We start from the raw sequence: 20401 nt of genomic DNA, 5'->3' as shown, positions 1-20401 counted from the left end.
ACTCCCTGCAGGCCTGGATGGAGAAAACGACAGACAACACGGAGCGCTGGGCTGATGAATAAAACGATAAATGTCAAAGAGGAGCAAAAGCTGTTAGAGAGAGGGAGAGGAACAACTGAAGATACACGCTGAGAGAGAAAGAAAGGCTAATATCCTTGATTTATCAGCCCTGCAGTCTTAGAGATGAATAAGAAGAGGAAAGCTGTCTCCGGCCGCTTATTGCAGCCGCCGGATGAATGTTCGCTTTTGCTCTGTTTTGTCTTTGGTTGGGTAAAAAATGAAGTGGAACATCAATAAAAATGTTAATCAGAAAAAAACAAAGTATTGTTTTCACTTTCAATTCATGCATCCATTAAAACGAAGAAAGAAAATAATCCTGACATCAATCAACAAAATCTACTTCCTACCACAAATGTCCCACACTGCACCTCCCATATGTGTGCCTCTAATCTTACCTTATACCTGTACTCAAAGTTTTATAAAAAAACATCCCTTTGAGGTCTTAGTCCTTTCTCACAGGTATGAGAGGCCTAATTAGACAAAAAAATAACTCTCATCCAAACAGTCTACAACATTGCAATCGTTGTTCCTTTGCTACACTTAAATAAAATGTCTTCACATTATTTCTTGTTTTTCTCACCAGGTGAGTGAGGTGCAGCCCTGTCACGCCCACAGCGCCCCCTTTCGGCCCGGACGGCACACCATGCCCCGGCGCCTATGAAAGGGTACCATGTCAGCCGGAGCATGTCTCAGCATTCCTCGGGTGGTGGCGGAGGAGGTCCCTGCCACTGCGCGCCTGATGACTGTGACGGTCCAGGCAGAGACTACTACCACGGTCACAGCGATGGCCACTTTTACCCCGGAGGAGGTCCGGTTGAGGCCCTGGCGCTGGAGAGGCACCACTCCCGCTCACACTCCCATAGTCACTCTGGAGGAGGAACCTTTCCCCGCTCCCACCCCAACCAGCACCCACCTCTCCAGTCATTTGACTCTTGTGAAGAGTGCCTATCCTCAGGCCACGGGGGGAAGATGCACCGCATGCCCTCAAACATGATCGACCAGTTTGAGAAGCAGGTGCCCTTCCATCATGATGGCTTCCACACACTGCAATACCAGCGCACTGCCAGTGGGGGTGCTGAGCAACGCAGTGAGAGCCCTTCGCGCATACGCCACTTGGTCAATTCGGTGCAGCGCCTCTTTGCCAAGTCCCATTCCCTGGAAGCGCCATCCAAACGGGAGTACAACGGTACGAGGGGAGGAGGGGACTACCGGAGCGAGAGAGGCGGGGGCCACAGGAGTGGAGGGGAGGAGGGCCACTACTCAGGCCACCAGTCTCGCTCCACAAGGAGGAACAAGTCTCGAGAACGTAGCAAGAGTGGAGACTCGCGGCATGAGTCAGGCAGACGCCACCGCAGCCGGACAGCAGGCTGGTGGAGCTCCGATGACAACCTCGACAGTGACAGCAGCTACTTGGTAGGTGGGGGTAGACCGGGGTATCCCAGAGGACATGAGAGCCTGGATGCTGCCATTCAGGAGCTCACCATGAAGAAGCCCAAGGAACGAGGCGGCGGACCGGGGTCTGGGGAGTGCATGGCCTGCACAACAATGGCTCTGGTGGGGAGTGAGGGAGGAGGAGGACACCACGGGCATCATGGTCACTCCCTGAAGAGGAGCACCTGGTCAGCCATGACAGTGAGTCAGGCTAGAGAGGTGTATCCTTCTACCAGAGGAGGAGCCTATGACAAAGCCCTGGTGCCCATTGAGAGCAAGCTCAAGGAGAGGACCTTCCACTATCTCCAGGTGTGTCTGTCCCTACATATCAGCAAATGTGTAATCAAATATATATGTGGTTTGGTGTTAAGCAAAAAAAAAACAAACTTCTTTTTAAGTAATGAAAAGATTGTCTTGAACTTTTGTTTTTCTGTTTCCACTGTCTCAGACCCTTGAAGATTAGGCTAATTAGTCCGCTGCCATAACGGCAACTGTTATTGTGTACGGGACTTTGTAAAAACGTGTCGAACATCTCACATCTGCTGCCTCTGCTCTCAGTCTGTGTTGCATCTCCATGTGTATATTTGACAGCCAGTACAGACACACACACACGGTTCATCTAGACAAGATGAAGCCTGCTCTTCAGTTATAACACAAAATCTGTCAATGCAGTGCCTTCCCACAGGCTTGTGAGGAAGTATGGGCTTGTATAGCTGTGCTTTAGAACATAACTGCTGTGAAACAATCAGAAAATAACACATGTAGCACACAGCCACATGTCAGTACTGGAAACACTTTGATTTAAGTGAGGGTGTTGCTTACCACTTACTCGCTGTGAATTCAACAAAACTGCATAAACTACCTTCAGCTTTTTTCACATCGTGTAAATTGGCTCAATTGGACGTCATACAGACTTTGTATTTGGAAGCTGGCAGGTTAAAGATGATTTAGTGATCTGACAGCCTTGGACATTTACTTTCTCCATGGATGGATTATCATGTCCACGAGCCCAAGGCAACAATTTGCCACAGGCAAAGAATATACAGCACAAGTATACCCTGTATTCCTTTTGTTTTGTTTTGTTTTTTTAATTACTACTTTTATGTTATGTTCTAGACACCCCAATAGATATGATTTAAGGTATGAAACCCGTGCTTTAATATAAATAAATTGAAAACATGCTGCCATGATTGGCATCTCCCCCTAGCATTCTTTGGAATATTTGATGTCTTTAAAGTTAAAACTCAGTCTCCCAGAAGGTTCCAAGGTTCAGTGGTGATAAGTGGCAAGCGATTTAGTTTTCTCTGCCTTTCTCTGGGGAGCATCAAATACCCTTAACTATAGGAAATTGTTCAATATAATACACATTTTCTTCTACAAATAATGTCAGAGGGTGAAGCCAGCTTCCAGATTTCCCCGGTCTAATAGTACTAGCACTGCTACACCACAACCAAGATCTTCCCCAGGAGGCAGGACTGTAGGCTCTGTCAGATGCTGACAGTTTACACTTGCCGACGTGCTAAGTTGACATTTCTCCTATAGCCTGTCTGTGTTTTCTCCTTATTGACCACCAGACGGAAATTTGACCTATAGCCTATCCAGTTATAGCTTATGCTTTAATGGGCTAATTGGCTAAACGTTTAAAAAAAAAAAAGGAAAAAGTCCACACACTACCTCACCATCATGTGAGGAAGGTGCAGAGCTGAAAAAATATTACATAGAAAATAATATCAGTTTTCTCACTGCAGAGCACTAGTTTTTTTTATTTATTGCATCTAGTAGTGAATGCACAGTGTATGTGTGAAAATAGTAATCTCTGTGGTACTCCTTCAAGTAAGATGTCTTTGTCATCTTTGTCTTTGTCAAAGACGACAAAGACAGACTGCTTTGTAGAGCTTTTCTGATTGCTCAAGTGGCCAATCAGAAAAGTTTAGGTCTACAAGCCCATCCTTAAGTTTCTAAAGTTTTACCCACTGAGCAGTGACTGCTGGGGAGGTAAAATACCCATTGATTTTAATTTAGGCTTTGTCCCTCCAAAGGTTAATTGTTTTGACGAAAGAAAGGCAACCATTGTCCCTACAATTTTGATTTAGACCCTGTTTTTTCCAGTTGAATACGCAAGTAAAGTTATTCAGTTACTCAAAATTTCATTTTCCTGCTATAGAAACACACCTTTAATAGCAACATGGGCAATTTTTGTTTAATTCTAAGAAATATTGGAAGTGTAGTTTCAAAAGCTCAAAAAAGCAAATTGGAAGAAGAAAATACAAACAAAGATGGGTACGATCCTTGTGGTAAAGCCTTTGGATTAATGGGAAAATGAACAACAATTTTTCAAAAGCATGAAAAACCCTTTTTCATAAATAAAAGTTTCAAAAAATCAAGTGAAAAGTACAGATTTCTCTTGGTTAAATGTCTGTCTAAGAGGCCAGATGGACTCTCCTGGCATTTTGCTGTGAGTCAGAAAACAATAATCATCATCACCCACCGTGTTATTTACCTGTCCCTTACAACAGTCACTTACCTGCCTCCTGTCAACACGCTGTAACTTGAATCTGCCGCATGCAATTTTCAGAGAACCCGTTCACTCATTTTATCTCCTAAAACGGCAGAAAAGGTTAATTAAAGGCTGTTATTGGCTGTTACAGTGGCATCTCAGAGAGCACACACACGCACGCACACAAACACGCACGAGCTCAGAAACCTCCAGCTGTGTTGAGGTAGAGCTGCCATGCAGGCTGTGTTTCTACGGAAACAGCAGGTAGCCACAGGAGTCCCTGGTGTTTTTCCAACTCTCATCCTTTAGACACAGCTGAGGTCTGCTGATAGAGGAGACAGAGAGAGCAGGGTCGTCTGTGTGTTCGTGCTTTTCTGAGGACAAACCCCACACAGTTTACCCCGTGCTTTAGGCTACCATCACATTCTCCCCTTAGGACACGAAATGAACTTCCCTTGCTGCAGCTTTTCTCGTATCTCCAGGTGTCACTGGTGGTTTTGGGAGGCGTGGAGAGACAGTGTGTTGAGTGAATTTTGTGCCTGGCTTAGATGTGCCAGGGCAGGCCAGATTGATCCACGGCTTCAGAGCAGACAGCTCACTGGAGCTGCAGATATAAAGCTGTTCAGGTCTGTTTCACCAGGATGAAATGTCAGGACTAACAGCAGCACAGGTGCAACAACTCCAAATTGAAACTGCCTGAGAAAGCAAGAGCAGATATCATACACCCAACAGCTGCCTTTAAACTCTATTACTTGTGTATAAAAGGTGGCACTTTTCATGAGAGACTGGCAAATAATTTATATTGTAATGTAAAGACTCTGCAATATTAGTAAGAGAACAACAACCATCAGATGTTCACCTGTGAATGAGCACTTCGCCATAGAGAGAAGGAAGAACTGCTTTTTAACAGGAAGAGACCACCGACAGCTCAGGGAGGGGCAGCCATCTGCCTTCCCTCCCTGTGGGACTGAGGGGAAAGAAGAGAGTAGACACAAACTTATTGACATGTAAAATTGGGATCAGGATCAACTGATACAGTACCAACATTAGGTTTATCAAAATCAGAGAGTTTCAGGCCTAATCTTAAAAGTACCCAAAGTGGAATCCAGATCAACAACAGAGGGGTCTGTATCACTATATGCACAGAAGTGCTCTAGTGAAAGAAGACATGCAGAGGGTTGGCATGAAGGAAGAGAGTGTAAGGGACAGGACAGGATGGTGGGAGGTGATCTGCTGTGGCGACATGAAAGAAAAGCCAAAAGAAGAAATCCCATTTCCACAGGTCTGGAAAACCAAGCACCCTGCCTTTACAAACATTTGTGAAAGAATCGGTCATTCTAAAGTGCTAATTTAATTTGATTGTGGTGCTTCAACAGGATGCCAGCACTGTAATAAACCACTTTGTGAAATATCTTCCCTCCTAGGTATTCCACAATCAACTGTAATTAGTATAATTGCAAAGTGGAAACATTTAGGAACCACAGCAATTCAACCAAAGTGAGTCAGACCAGAGCGCAGTCGATGCAAAGTGTATAAAGTTTGGCAATGCTCTCCTTACTCACTAACTGCAGAGCTCCAGACTTCCTCTTACATTAACATCAGCACAAAAACTGTGTGCCGGGTGCTTCATAGCATGGGTTTGGCTGAGCACCTCCTATGGTGTGATATTTAGGTGGCACTGTACTTCTATCCATATAGTGTATCTGATAGCTCGGCCGCACATTTTTACCCCTAAGCCATAAAAGGCTGATGGGCTATTGTCGTCACCCTGCCATGCAGGCGAGTGGCATGAGCGCCCATTTTTGTGAACGTGATAACTCAAAAATGAGCTGTCGTAGGATTATGAAATTCATACTGTAGGTGCAACTACTAAAAGTCTCTGACAAGTTCGATTCTCAATGACCTGATTTCTGAAAATCACCTAGGAGGCTGAGGAGTAGCACTATTTTATATTTTGGAAACTCTAGGAACCACAAGTAAGCCTGAACTGTGACAGCAAAGTCCTCTATTGAGGTAACATTGTAATATGAGGTGTTTAAGATACGATGGGTGCTGATCTTTCAGAACTTTGTATGTGAAGAGAAGGATTTTAAATTCATTTCTGCATTTAATTAAATTGAAATTGAGCAGCCACAATGTGGATCTTTCTTTCTAGTCTAACTTGTTATTCTTTTGGTCACTACCTCTAGCTGCAGGTGAGGGTCAGGACTGAGGTCAGTCAATAAATCGACAGCCTCGCTTTCATCTTCAAACCTTTCACCTCCACACTAGATTAAACTTTGAATTTCTCCATGTTATGACTGAATTATAAATTGGCTCTACATCTGCTGGATTTATGCAAACAGTCAAAAGTGAAGAGCTAAATGTAGGTTGGTCCACATTAAGAAAAATGCTCTACAAAGCACTGACAAAGTAGTTTTTATAGCACCTGGAAGCATAAAGCACATGGTCAAGTATGCTACAGCACTCCCTCACTCGTTGCAGGGTCAGTCTACCTGCTGTATGTTATTTCCATGTGTAAAAAAATACAAACATGTACATACAAGCTAATACTTACACAGGTTTCCTGCAAAGAGTCAGGTCCGACTAGCAATAAATGTAAGTGAATCTTTGCCAGTCAGCGGTCAGAGGCAAAGGGACATGTGTAAACTTTCCCCCATGGCGTCAACGCCAATCACAATGTGTGGCATCAGAACCTGATGCTCTCCGTTCCCTGAGCCTCTCACCTTCCCCTCAGCCTGTGTGTGATAGATAAAAAATGATTAAAAAAGAAAAGAGGGCCGAGGAAAAAAACGCTGAATATGGAGTAAAAGGAATGAAAAGAAGAGCAAAGCAGTGAGGGACAAAGAGTGTTAGAAAAGACGAATGCAGAGGGACCTAGAGACGGTAAAGCAAGCTCAGGGATAGAAAAGAGATAAAAGAGGTGATGGTAGCCAAGGGGCAAAGCAAGAAGAGGAGAGAAAGGGGCGTTTGAGGAAATGAGAGAGATAGTGGAAGGCCACAGGGATCACGAGATTAGGCTGAATCATCTTTTAAGTGATGACCTTAAAAACACACACTCAGCTGGATGCCAAACCCCGGGGCCTTGGCTATGTGTGTGTCTGGGTGTAGGTGTCGGTCACATGCTTGTATATGAAGCTGCACCTGACAGCGTTTACAAAAAAATGAAAACTAAAATGAAAGGCTGAGAGGTCCTTCAGCCAAAACAGCTGCTGTTAGTGTGTGGATGGTGGAAAACTCTCCTCATACTGTGAAAGAAGTAGTACGAGTGAACACACACACACATATATAAACACACATATCAAAGTGAGTGGTCCTCCACAATAATAGCATGTTATGTGCGAGGTTAATAGCTATACTCACGAGCTATGATGCTAATTAAAGCTGCGTTTGTCAACATAAGGGGTCATTCGTGGCGAGAAACCCCCCGTGACCTGATCACCTAATTCTGCATTTCTCATCAGCTCTACTGAGATTTTTCAGATCAGTTCTGGGTTTTGGCTGAATATCTTATATTTTTTATGTGTAAGGCAACATCAAGTTAGTCTTTAGACTTTCCTAACAAAAATAAATACATAATAGTCTATAAGGTTTATAAGGTTTGGGGAAACCTGCAGTCAGCTGAGACTGAAGAAGTCACTTGGATGAGTGACGAAACGTTTCTCCCACAAAACGCTACGTCCAGATGAATAGATTCAACTTTTTGGAGATAATAGTCTATACATTTAACGAGTTATTAATTAATTAGTATATTGATGTATAATACTTGGACCATAAATATAAACTTTACTACATTGTGCTGTCTTTTATGGTCATGAAAATATCTCCAGAGTGTTGAGCCGTTGTTGTTAGTTTCCAACATGAACCTGTGCACAGCTCCTGACATGTGGCGCTGAAGGCTAAACAAAGATCAGCCCATTGTCACCAAAACTCTCTCTGTACTAGAAATTTAAATGTCTGATTATTTGGTTATTGATTCACTTCAATTTTATTTTATTTATATAGTGCCAAATCAAAACAGCAGTCGCCTCGAGAGGCTTTATATTATAAGGTAAAGACGCTACAATAATACAGAGAAAACAATCAGATAACGCTCTGTGATCAAGCACTTGGCGAGAGTGCAAAGGAAAAACTTGCTTATAACAGCCTGGCAGAACCAGGCTTAGGCAGAAGTAGCCATTAGTGGCAACCGGTTGGGGGTGAGAGGAGGGAGATGGGACAAAAGACACACTGTGGAATAATTAATAATTTAATGTAGAGTGGTGTCTAAGCATATAGTGCCATTATTAGCCTCCTGTAGTTCTTTGTTTTAGGTTTTTGAGTGAAAGACTGGCCAAATGCTACTTTAGCATGTAGCATGTGCCTCACATCAGCACAACACACATTTAGAAAATAGATGAGAAAATACCAGTCAAGACATCTTTCATGCTTTGTGTAATTTGAGACCAATAAAGCAGCTCCAGACTGAATCTCAATGCTAATCAGTTAGCTGAGGTTGTCTGATTAGAATTTTTTTAATGTGTTGTTTTATGTTGTATTATTTCTCCAAAGTAAACAAAAGGTCATTTTCGAAGTGTTAAAGGCAAAAAAAAACTCAGATTTGTGATGTGTTTCATGCTTGACTTCACTTCCCAACTTTGGAGTAGTTCCACATGATAATCAGTCACTTTGGGGTTGCCTGTAATTGCTGAATTTGCAAAACTTCACTGACACTCTGTGATCTCTTCCTGGGTGTGCTAACGCCTTCATGTATTAAATTAGGGCAACAGTGGGAACATGTCAGCGTAATTCTTGGGGTTTATTTCATTGATTCTTAATATTTCTCTCTGTGTTGTCTTACCCTTTAGTGTCTTGTCTTGACTGCACTGCTGTGTGTGTTGTTTTCCCATCAGAATCATTTGCTCGTCTGTTAAATTGCGTCTTCTGTTTTGTGTTTTTGCCACCGCGTTCATGTCTTTCTCCCACTCCATGTCGCCACTCCTGTCTGCTGCCCTCTCTCTCTTGTCTACCTGTTTTTCTCTGTTTTTATTTATTTGCTCTCCGTCTGTCGGCTTTTGAGCTTACGTTGTTTTTCCTTCTCTGCGTCAGTGTTTTTCCAGCTGTCAGAGTTTCTCTCTCTCTGTAAGTCCCTTCATCCTATTCTCTCTTTCTCTAACATCATTACTCATGTATGCATATGTGTGCATGTGAGCGTGTGTGCACGAGTGCAGTTGACTTTTCGGTTGTGTTTGCCCTCCAACCCAACACTGTGTGCACGTGGGCCAGAACTGTGCTGCTAAATAAACCTTTTACCATTCGAGGTGTGAAATATTTTTCGATTAAGAAATATATTTCTGTTTTGAGAAGCCTTCGGATCTTGACAGCAGATATTGAGAAGAAACTGCAAACAGTGCAGTGGAAAACATCTTCAATATCTCGGCGTTGATTAATTCACATCATGACTAATTCCTTTTCCCTTAACAGTGGGTGTAGAAGAGGAATGCATACTTACTTTTAACGCATTTAATTGTTTAACCTACTAAAACCATGTTGGTCCCACATGGTTGTTACATTTTTACTCACAACCTGTTGCAATTTCAGATCAGTACTAGTTGGTCAGTTTAATGGTGATCATGTGAATGTTTGGGTGGATGTGGATGTGCCTCAGGTCCCTTCAGAAGACTGGGGAGGTGGTTATAGCGGCGGCGGAGCAGCTGACAGCGGAGGGGAGATTCCTTGCCGTCGCATGCGGAGTGGCAGCTACATCAAAGCCATGGGTGACGATGACAGCGCTGACTCGGACACGAGTCCCAAAGCCTCGCCCAAATCCACGCTGATCGCCCAGAGGGAAGCCTTCAGACGCTCTATCAGCATGGATCAAAGGTCAGATGGCACAAATTCAGCTTTTATATTCATGCTGAAATACTTGTATTTACCCTCGAGTCACCTCTCTGCTTTCAAAAACCATAAAAAACAAGTTTATTTGGTTTAGTTTGGTTGTCTTTTTTTTAAGCAGTGCAAAAGCAGCATAGCATATCAAATAGGAATTGCACAGATGTGACAGAAGTAAACAATAAAATACAGAAACAGACAGCACTGGGATGACAAAGGAAAAAAACAACAACCTGGAACAAAATACAGAAAAACAAAATAGCAAGTTAGTCCTAGTTTGGATGGTTGCTGTTTATCCGAACATTTCCCCACAGGAGGATTTTTGCATTATGTTACTTTACTGCTTTTTTTTTTTTGGTTTGTTTTTAGAATTCATTCCTTTTCTATAACTTTATAAGAGGTTGCAGCTTAAATACACAGCACTGTTTGATTGTGCCTTTAAGGCTCACTCTTTAAATGTGGACAACATTATTTTCCACAGTGTGGGTGAAAATACAAAACCATTGGATAATTTTTTCTCATAGCTTCATAAAATCTTTTAGACAGTCTAAGTCTCCCTCCTTAGAAAAACCCTGCTATCCAAAATCTTTATTTTCAGTTTGTAATATGATAAAAATCTGATGTTTCCAAACACATTTTGGGATAACTGTTAATTTCAGACTTTAAAAAGATCCTTTCAGACTTAGAAAATTCAGATCTGTTTCGTTAAAGTAAATAAAGGAGGGTACAGCGAGGGAAGATTGATCCCTGTTCAATTTCTAAGTTTGTTCACGTACAAATAAACAAACAGTCTTTAATTTTATGGTGGTTTCATTTTAATGGGGAGACAGAATATCAACCAAAAATCCAGAAAAAAACACATTACATAAACTTTATGAACTGAAATGCATGTTATTGAGTCAAATATTTGAAGTCTGTGTGTATGCTCGTGTCGAACAGATTACGATTAATCAATCACTTACAGATACACCTGTTCTCAGCTTGTTATGTGTCTAAAACAAACCTCTCCATAGAATCAGTTTCTTAAATTCCATCTTCCCCACCACCTTGGGGACGACCAAGGAGATGTTTAAAGCACATCAGAGACAAGATTGTAGACCTGCTACAGGACCATCCACAATAAGCATGTCAGGATGGTGACAACTGCTGGTGCCATTATTTGGAAATGGAAGAAATATAAAATGACCATCAATCAGATTCTGTCTGAAGCTCCATGTAAGAGCTTGCCTCATGGGGTGAGGATGATCGTGAGAAAGGTGGTGGATCAGAACAAAACTACACAAGAGGAGCATGTTAATGATGTGAAGGCAGCTGAGACCACAGTCACAAATGTTGCTCACAAGGTGCGACTCCTCGAGAAGGCAAAGGAGCAGGCCCGTCTCAAGTTTGTAAGTGAACATCTAAATGATTCAGCGAAGACTTGGGAGAGAGTGCTGTGGTCAGAAGAAGTCAAAGTCAAACTCTTTGGCATCATCATCATTTGGCATCTGCTCATTGAGGGGGCAGTAGATTTTTTTGTTTTACTTTATTTGACCTTTATTTATACAGGTAGTCCTGTTGAGACTAAATGCATGGGGCCATGTACCATCAAATCTTGGACAAGAACCTCCTTTCTTTAGCCAGAACACTGACGATAGGTCATGGGTGGGTCTTCAAGCATGACAATAACCCAAAATAAATGAGTGGCTGAAGAAGAAGCACATTAATGCCATGGAGTGGTCTCGCGAGTCTTCAGACCTCAGTCGTATAGAAAATCTGCAGAGCTTTGATTTAGCAGGTTTCTTTAGACACGAGTGAACAAAATCCTGAGCTGTGTGCAAACCTGGTGACCAACTACAACATCTCACTGCTGCGTTGGCCAACAAGAGTTTCTCCACCAAGTACTAAGTCATGTTTTGATTGGTGATCAAATACTTATTTCACTCAGTGACATGTAAATCAATTTTTAACTTGTATATAATTTTTTTCCAGATTTTTGGTTGATGTTCTGTCTCTCTTCATTCAAATGAAGCAAACATAAAAATGAGACTGTTCATTTCTTTGTAAGTGAGCAGACTTACAAATTTAACAGGCGATCAAATCATTGTTTCCGCCAGTGTAAATACTCTGGAGATTATAGATAGAAACTCAGTGACCCAGCAATGCCCTAATAGCAAGCACTTAACAAGTGGGCCAATCAAAGAACACAGAGGACAATAAACATCAGCTAGGATGAGGCACACTGTGCTCTGTACACATGATTTCACACTCTGTGTGAAACTGAGTGCGTAACCCTTTAAGAAATATATAAAGACGCATTTCAGTAACATTCAAGCACCATTTATTTAGACAAATGAAGATTTCAGACCATAAACTGAATTATTAAACTAAATTATTCCAGAGCTTGCTGTAAACATCAGTAAAAAGATAACACCAGCGGATTTCAGCTTATGAGGAAAGAAACCGAAAAAGGACGTTAATGTTCTTACATTATGCAGTAAATACTTTCACATAGGCAGCCTTGGGAACCTTTTCACATTTAACTGTAGCTCTGCTTGAACATCATAATAACTGCTGCAATGTTCAGATTTTATTTTTCATATAAAATGAACAAAAATGATAGTTCCCTAATTGGCATGGAAATGCACCGTCACAGCACGGAAAATGACTCCAGCTGGCTCAGTTATGACACATGATACAGTGAATTTTTATTTGATGGCTCACCAAATGGTGGTCTGTTTGTGTTGCAAACATTTTTTTGATAAAAATAGCAACGTGAATGGCGGACGTGTAAACAGCCACAACAAAGAATCAGTACTAACATTTATGCTTGTGTTTATTCCAGGCACTCGTGTAAACAGTGTACAGATTCTTACCCTAACAGCCGAACCACACCCAAGACCCACACCCGCTCCCGTAGCTACACCCGCTCTTTGACCAGCACACAGGTAACGAACAGCAGGGTGAGGCTTTGAAGTGTGTAAACCGTCCCTAGAATCGCCTGTTTTTCTACATAAATATGACCTAAGAGATCTGTTCTGAGACCTTCCTGTCCTTCCGGGTGCAAACACGAAATACGTAAGCCAGCGAGGTACAGAACAAAGCAGGCACGGATGACAATGGATTTGACGTTGATTACATCAGATACAGCATGAAAGGCATAAATGGGATGAAGGTGAATTGCAAGGCATCTTCAGATGTCTTCAACTGTGGGAAGGCTGAAGCAGCTTAAACAGTGCATATTTTATGAGATGTTAATGTTCAGAATGGCATCAGTGGAGGCATTAGCTGATGTGGGCTGGCATTGTGGATTTCGCCTGAGCTGCACCGAGCTAACGTTAAGCTCGATTTGATCTGGTCATTCGTTTATTGAGGAAAACGATCCGATAGTGCATGTCTGTGAGAGCGTGAAGAGCGTGAACATTGACGATTAGCAGTTAATTTGAAGCTGAAATTAGATCAGGGAATTTCAGTCAATGGAATGAAAATGGGATCTATCATGACTGGGACAAAGGTGGTTTCTGAGGACCTCAGATTAAGCTTTGTAAATTAATCAATCCAGTCCACAGTCTGACAGATTATGTGTATAAACGCCAATTCAAGACCACCGTTACCCTCCAAAGGAGGTTTCACTCGACTGTGAAGTATGTCACAGAAAAAATCTGACTTACATCAGGATATTTGTCATGAACAAAATGTCCTCAATGACTAGAATCTAACTTAAATTTCTTTAGGACTTGTGTTAAACTGCAATGACTTTGTAGATTATATTTGTGTAGAAAATGACAAAAATGGGTTCACAAACTTTCAACAGACAGTTTCTTTGGGGATATAAATTGTGCATCTGACATCTGTAAGACAAGTACTGATGTAGGAACTCTCATCCCCTGCACCTTCCCGCTCATCCTCCAGCTCGGAGAGACGTTAAACCGTCAGTTCGAAGCCGTGTGTGGGACCATGTTCGGGGAGGTGGAGTCTCAAGCTGTCGAGGCGCTGGATCTTCCAGGAGTGTTCCGCACTCGCAGCCACAGCTACGTTCGCGCCATCCAGGCCGGATGTTCCCAGGATGACGACTGTCTCTCCGTCTTCTCCATGTCTGGCCCCCAGGGAAGCATCAAGGGCGGGGCCGGTGAGTGTGCGGTTTGAGTCCACCAGTATGCAAAAGTCTGGGGTGTCTCTGTGGAGCGTTTGAATGCGCGGCTGCCTTTTATGTGGCGGCAGCGCGGCGGGAGACACAGTGGGAGATGAAACTTTATGACAGGCTGTGTGCATTTACGTTGACAAAAGCAAATTCATGCACACACACAAACGTGCACACACACTCGTTGCACAGCTGCATCCATTTTTAATATACAGCCTTTTCTTTTCTTCGCTATTCTTTCAACCTCTAATGAGCTCTGTTTTTTACCCCTCTCCTCCTCCGTGTTTGTGCGTACATATGCATGCCATAGGCTCAGCTGTATATGTGTGTGTGTGTGTGTGTATTACATTTGTGCATGCTCTTTGTTCTCTGCCATCTCTGCCTTGCCTTTGTATCTCATCTCTCTCCGATCACCCTCCCCTGTCTGATTGCAGGTTTCACAGGCTCAGAAATAGGTACAGGAACCCATGTGATTATGATGATAGCTCAGTGTCTCCAGCTGCCTTTTTGTCTCTGTCTTTTGGTTTCACTCTTGATGATGTTTGCTTTGACAAGTCTTCCCAATAATGCTTAAGCCTAATATTCAGCTGTTTTTATTTGCCACAAAATCCATCCAGTGTTTCCTAAAGCCTCTGTGAAGTGTTATCCACGTTCAGCACAGACCCCTCCCCGGTACACCAAGTCACACAACACACAACACAGGGTGGGTTACAGCTTTGGAGTGAGCAGCTTTGCACTCTGAAAATAAACTCTGTTCAAATATATATTTAAAGAAACTGTGAGGGAGACAGATCGTGCATGTCTTTCTTAAATATTGCTCTCAGGAAAAGGCTTTGTCTTCTTAAGAGTTAAATTAGCTGCGGGGAAGAGGTTTTTGCTTCGCTATCATGTCTGTCTTTTCCAGTGCATCCCTCCCTGCCACTCACTGAAATTTATACTAAAAGCTGTTTTTTAATGCAAAGAAGTTGCACTTTTGTATCTTTCCTCTTCCATCTTACACTGGCAGTAATTCTTAATGGCTTTATCGTTTTTCTCTCCACCTTTCCATGTTTGTTTGCCTCTTTATGTCAACCGCTTTCCTATTTTTTTTTCACTCCTTAACTTTCCTGTCACATTCTCCTTCCAGTCTGTCCCTTTTGTAAGTATCGACCTCCCCCGCTCCCTGTTGATATATTACCCATTTTGCTTTTAACAGCCCACTGTGCCTTTGTCTTCCTTTTCCCCTGCTCTTCTGACACTTCAGTCTTTCCTTATCGTAAAGGTGCTCCTCCTCCACTCCCACCCCGCATGTCGAAGTCTTCACTGTCGGTGCGAGCCCAGAGCAGCACAGAGTCCACCCAAGATGCCTACTTCCAGAGCAGCGGGCAGTTGGTCTCAAGCTCCGGTCCTGGACGCCCCAAGCAGCACAGCAACTCCGTGGACCTAGGTAACTCTGACGGGCCATCGGGCCGCACCTCCAGAGGAGGCTACTACACCGGCAGCGGACCCGGGCGTTCCCGACAGCACAGCAACTCCGCAGAGAGCCTGGACGGGGTTCGGGGCTCAAGAGAGCTGGTGCCCTATGGAGGAGGTCCTGGAGTCGGGGTGAGGGCCAAACACAGCAGCTCAGCTGACAGCCTTCTGGAGGGACCGCCGAGGCCAGCAAGAGAGAGGGACGGCAGAGTGGGAGGCAGTCTGGGGAAATCAGCCTCTCTGCCTCAGAACAGCATCATGCTGAGTAAAGCTGGAGGGCAGGACGAAGGGCGTGCTGTCAGAAAGTGGAGGCCGTCCATAGCTGTGCAGGTGAGAGGAAAACCCAAAATATGCCTTTACTGTCTTCTGCCAGTTTTTTATTTTCATTTATTTGAATTAGGCTCTCTAAAAGATGATAGAAAATAATGAAAACTGCAAGTCTTCACATTGCTTGTTTTGGTTAAACTGCATTCTTTGTCCACAAATCCAAATTTGATTTGCAGTGATACAAACTTCAAAAAGCAACAAATCCTCACATGTACCGAGCCCGAACGAGCAGATGTTTGGAGCCTCTGATGAAGGCGCAGTAGTTTGCACAGTTAAAGGCTGTGAACTAATCACTGCACTCCAGCCCCCCTGTTCTTCCCGAGGATGTTTGGTTTTTGTGCTTGGTGAATAACTTTATAGGCAAGCTTTACAGATGCTAATTTTCAACTCAGCTAAGCCAAGAGAAAAATGGTTTCAGCACCAATCGAAATACAGTCCATTTACACAAAGAACATGCATAATCCCTCAGCGTTAGTAGCTGCAAACCATTTTCTGCTCCATGTGAAGACTTTGTCGAGTTTTCCTGCGATCTAGGTGCAAAGTTTAGCTATTCAAAAGGCTATAGATCCATAATTAGCATACAGGCTTGGGAGTGGCATCAATATTCTGCTATAGAGCTATACTTTTATTAAATAGGGACATTAATCTCTGACATGTCTTCAGAGATGGTTAGTTATTTTTTAAGCCCCCTCTAAATGAATGAACAGAGCCTCAACACTAGTTTTCATACAGCAGTCACATGGACATAAAAATGACCTGAATAGAATCACCAGTCAAACCTAATTAAACTCAAAAGTTTAAAAACTTTTCCCAAAGTCAAATAGCTGAAGTACTATTTCTACTACACAGTGTCCCATTATCATGATGTCATTAGTAGCTCAATCCAGGATAGTAACACGATCGGTGTCTGGTCATCCTGTCAGAGCTCTCAATAAATGCCGTTACAAACTCCCAGGCATGGAATCGTGTCCTCCTGAGAACCAGCCTATCTACCCTACTAAGTCATGATGTGCTAAATAAAGGACATCCTGGACTTTCCATTGATATCTCATGTGTTTGGGTAGCCTCTTTTAGCACCAAAGACGAAGGAAATCACAAATAAAGTTCAATGGGAAGATTCTTCTTTCCTCGGTTCTCAGGAGGATATGCATGCAGGTGTTTTGAACCTCTGCTGTGCACATGCATCCATGCAACACAATGATTGCATTATATATTCCCTATATGTTCAGCAGGGCAGGGTGAGGTTTCAGATTTCATTCTCTCCACTCTGACTGTGGTGCTCGTGTCTTCCTCTGCTGCAGGTGGATAGCTCAGAGACCCTTTCAGATTCCGACACGGAGGGCAAAGCTCTGACCGAGGTCCACTCTGTAGGAGTCCAAGTGGAAGACGACAAAAGGTACCAGGAAAGTAAAAATCAAAGCGGCAGAAAAACTACTCATCTTTGAATTCCAGTCTAAACATGAGCTGTTTATTTTGCCTGACATTTAAGCTGCTTTCATTATAGAAAGAAACAAACTTGCAAACTAAGACGAGTGTTTGTTTATCTCGCTAATTTATCTTTGCTCCAAAATATGTAGCTTCATCAAGAACTTTTGGTCTTTGCACAGTAATTTATGTGAATAATTTTCATTTACAATTTGAAAAAAAAGCCTTCGTCTCCTGAGCGCCCAACAGAGCAGCCACCTATGGTTGATTTCTAGGCTAGATCCTATTATTTCATTTAACATTTCATCAGAGATCACAGCTTGAACTCGGCAACACTTTCTTCCAAGAATGTGTTGTTTTTCAGCCATTAGTGAGTGTAACCATGACTACTGCAAATCATACACTCTACATGACTTTTGCACGTGACTCAACCCATCTCCTAATTATATCCAGCTTTGCCTGCAGGTCAGATTTGCACGCATGCATGCAAACACTCGCAGCATCGCATACTTCCAAACCCCCGAGCGGTTTGTGATCGTGCATGCCTTAACAAACCCCCCACGCCCGCCACACCCGGTTGTCGAGCGCGACAGCGTGACATCGCAGAAAACAGCAGACTGATAACGGAAATCTGAGTCACCCCTCATCAGACAGGAAAGAAGGGTGAGGAGGAGGTGGGGTATAAACTTGTAATAGAGTTAACGATCATCGCCCAGTCCACCGACGTGACATTTTGCCCACACTGGTGCGTCATATGCCAGAGGATTTAGCAGGTCTTATCGTAACCAAGTGAGTAGTAGTGAGTGCAGTGACATGGCAGCCTTACTCAAAGAAGAACGTGCAGTTAATAGAAGCCAAAAAAATAACACTATAAGAAGGCATTTGCATATATTTCTCTGTGTGACTCAATTTCTCTGGGACTGCATTGACTCCCTGTCTTGCAGGAGAGCTCGTTTCAAGCGCTCCAACAGCGTGACGGCGAGCGTGCAGGCTGACCTGGACCCCGAGGGCTTCCCGGGATTGAGCATCGCTGTGCCGATGCAGGACAAAAGCCTCCAGTTTGGCTGCTCCTTCCAAAGGCACTCGTCTGAGCCCGAGTCCGCCAGCCAGTATACAGAGTGCCATCGCACCGTCCACACGCAGGGACAGTGGGCCTACAAAGAGGTAGGAGTCCAGCAATACTCCTGACGGATCACAGGCAGCTGTTGAAGTTTTACATAAACAATCAAACATATAACATTTTGGCTTCAATGATCTCTGAAGGAAAACTTTTGCCACTTTCACTTTAATGCTCCTCGGGGCTTCATTTAGACATAGTAAATGACAAAGTCCTTGCATGTGCGTGATTATTTTGATAGTGGCAACACTGACAGCAGGACGTGGGGACACCCAACATGTTTGCATGTCCTCAGGTTAATGGATAGAAATTCATGGCGTATTCGGTGTTTAGTTAACTTGCAATCTTACAATAAAAAGACATTTTCTTCCATATACAACATCTAAAAATCAACATTTTTTTCTGAATATTTTGGAATCTGAACTACTCATTTGCTGGGAGACCTGACAGATCAGCCTTGGGGCTGAGAGTAATATAGACGGAGACAGCTGAAGACACCTGGAGGCTGGTTTCCTCTAGTCTTGTTAGATTTTATCCTGTCAAGGCTGAAATGTAATTTGCTCAAATACTGTATTTAGGTACAGCTCTGAGGTATCAGTACTGCACTTTCATCATTTTTCCCCCTGTATAACACTTTATAGTTCCACTCATTTCTGAGGAAAGAGTTTGACAGCTTTAATTACTATGATTTATACACACAAAACATTAACATTAGCATACTAACATTAGCTGTCAGGTAACTTTCTTGGTTATTAGCTTGGCTAATGTTACTGCAAGAGTACCCTGGGTCTTCTAGCTTGCACTCGTCAGCTTCCCTGCCTTTAGGAGCACATATCGTTTTCTCACTGGTACTGTCTGTGAAGTAAAAACTTTAAATAGCAATGCAAGTGGAGCTGGCCGTGAGCGTGTCCTTGTGCATTTGCATGGCAGAAGGATTTGCTTAAAAACAAACTATTCCGTAGTCCTATTCATGATTAAATATAAAAATCTCACTGGGTATATTTAAACTGGATCAAAAGTGGAGTCCACACTGCACATTTGTGGCATTAATACTAGTATAAAGAGTGGCTGAGGTTCAGCAGTGGTCCGAAAACAGACTTTTTTTTTCTTATGTTATCCCAGGACTTTATCCAGACTGGCTACACCACTGAGGCCTGTCAAGCTGACACACGGCCCCACCAGCAACCGCACCTGCCTCCACGTTCCCACTCTCCTCTCCCCATTACCTCTGAGCGTGCTTGGGCGGGGACACCATCCCTAGAGGGTCCCCGGAGCCTGCCCGACTCGGGCCGAGCCTCTCCCTGCATGAGAGATGGAGAGTTCTTCTTACGCCTCCTGCAAACAGAGGTGGAGAGGATGGAGGGCTGGTGCCAGAACATGGAGAGAGAAGCAGAGGAGAATGAACTTCCAGAGGAAAGTGAGTGCGAGAGGACAACTCGAGATGAAGATTAACAATGAATAATTCTTGGGTTTCTCAAACTCCGTGTGTGCTCTTTCCCTCCTAGTTCTTGAACTGATTCGAAACGCAGTTGGCAGTGCCCAGATGCTCATGTCTCAGAAAGTCCAGCAGTTCTTCCGCCTCTGCCAACAGAGTGTGGTGAGTATGTGTGATTGCATGCAAAATCATGACATTACATATGGCGCATGATTTTTGCTGTGATTCGCTAAAGGGCTAGATTTGCTCGGCTGCAAACACCTCACCGGTGAAATTAGTCTGCAAATCCCCATGTAATGCTTTGCGACCCGTTACTTGTTAAATCCTGTCTCCCCCCGCACACCCAGGACCCATCAGCCTACCCTCAGCCCACGACTCAGGACCTGGCTGCCTTCTGGGACCTGCTCCAGCTCAATATAGAGGACGTCAGGGTCAAGTTTCAGGATCTCCAGAGGCTCAAGGACTCTGGTTGGAGGCTCCCGCCTGAAAAGAAGGTGAGAGACCCGGGGGTCCAAACCACCCTGGTTTCCCTTCAGCACTCCCCCAGAGCTAAGATGGCAGTGTGCAGGCGAGTAGCGCAGATGGTTGTGCCCTCCAAGCCTTTGCAGGCTGTGAAAATACAGAACAGCAAGAGGAACTGAGCTGAGCTGAGCTGCCCACAAGACT

At 43.5% G+C, this 20401-nt stretch overlaps 1 protein-coding gene across 1 annotated transcript in view; it reads left to right on the top strand.

Moving 5' to 3' along the window:
- The window catches only part of dlgap3 (discs, large (Drosophila) homolog-associated protein 3), a 93116-nt gene that overhangs the window by 65846 nt on the left and 6869 nt on the right, over nt 1–20401 (top strand). The window contains exons 3-12 of the mRNA XM_039605131.1: nt 644–1800; nt 9636–9850; nt 12684–12786; nt 13751–13967; nt 15223–15761; nt 17060–17154; nt 18128–18347; nt 19423–19717; nt 19806–19897; nt 20083–20229. Coding sequence (XP_039461065.1) covers nt 718–1800; nt 9636–9850; nt 12684–12786; nt 13751–13967; nt 15223–15761; nt 17060–17154; nt 18128–18347; nt 19423–19717; nt 19806–19897; nt 20083–20229 — 3006 coding nt within the window. The 5' untranslated portion in view covers nt 644–717. The remainder of the gene's footprint in view (nt 1–643; nt 1801–9635; nt 9851–12683; nt 12787–13750; nt 13968–15222; nt 15762–17059; nt 17155–18127; nt 18348–19422; nt 19718–19805; nt 19898–20082; nt 20230–20401) is intronic.

Source organism: Oreochromis aureus, linkage group 22, assembly GCF_013358895.1.
Source record: "Oreochromis aureus strain Israel breed Guangdong linkage group 22, ZZ_aureus, whole genome shotgun sequence".
Classification (NCBI taxonomy): domain Eukaryota; kingdom Metazoa; phylum Chordata; class Actinopteri; order Cichliformes; family Cichlidae; genus Oreochromis; species Oreochromis aureus.
The sequence above is the reverse complement of the archived record's forward strand: the minus strand, read 5'-3'. Positions and strand labels throughout refer to the sequence as shown.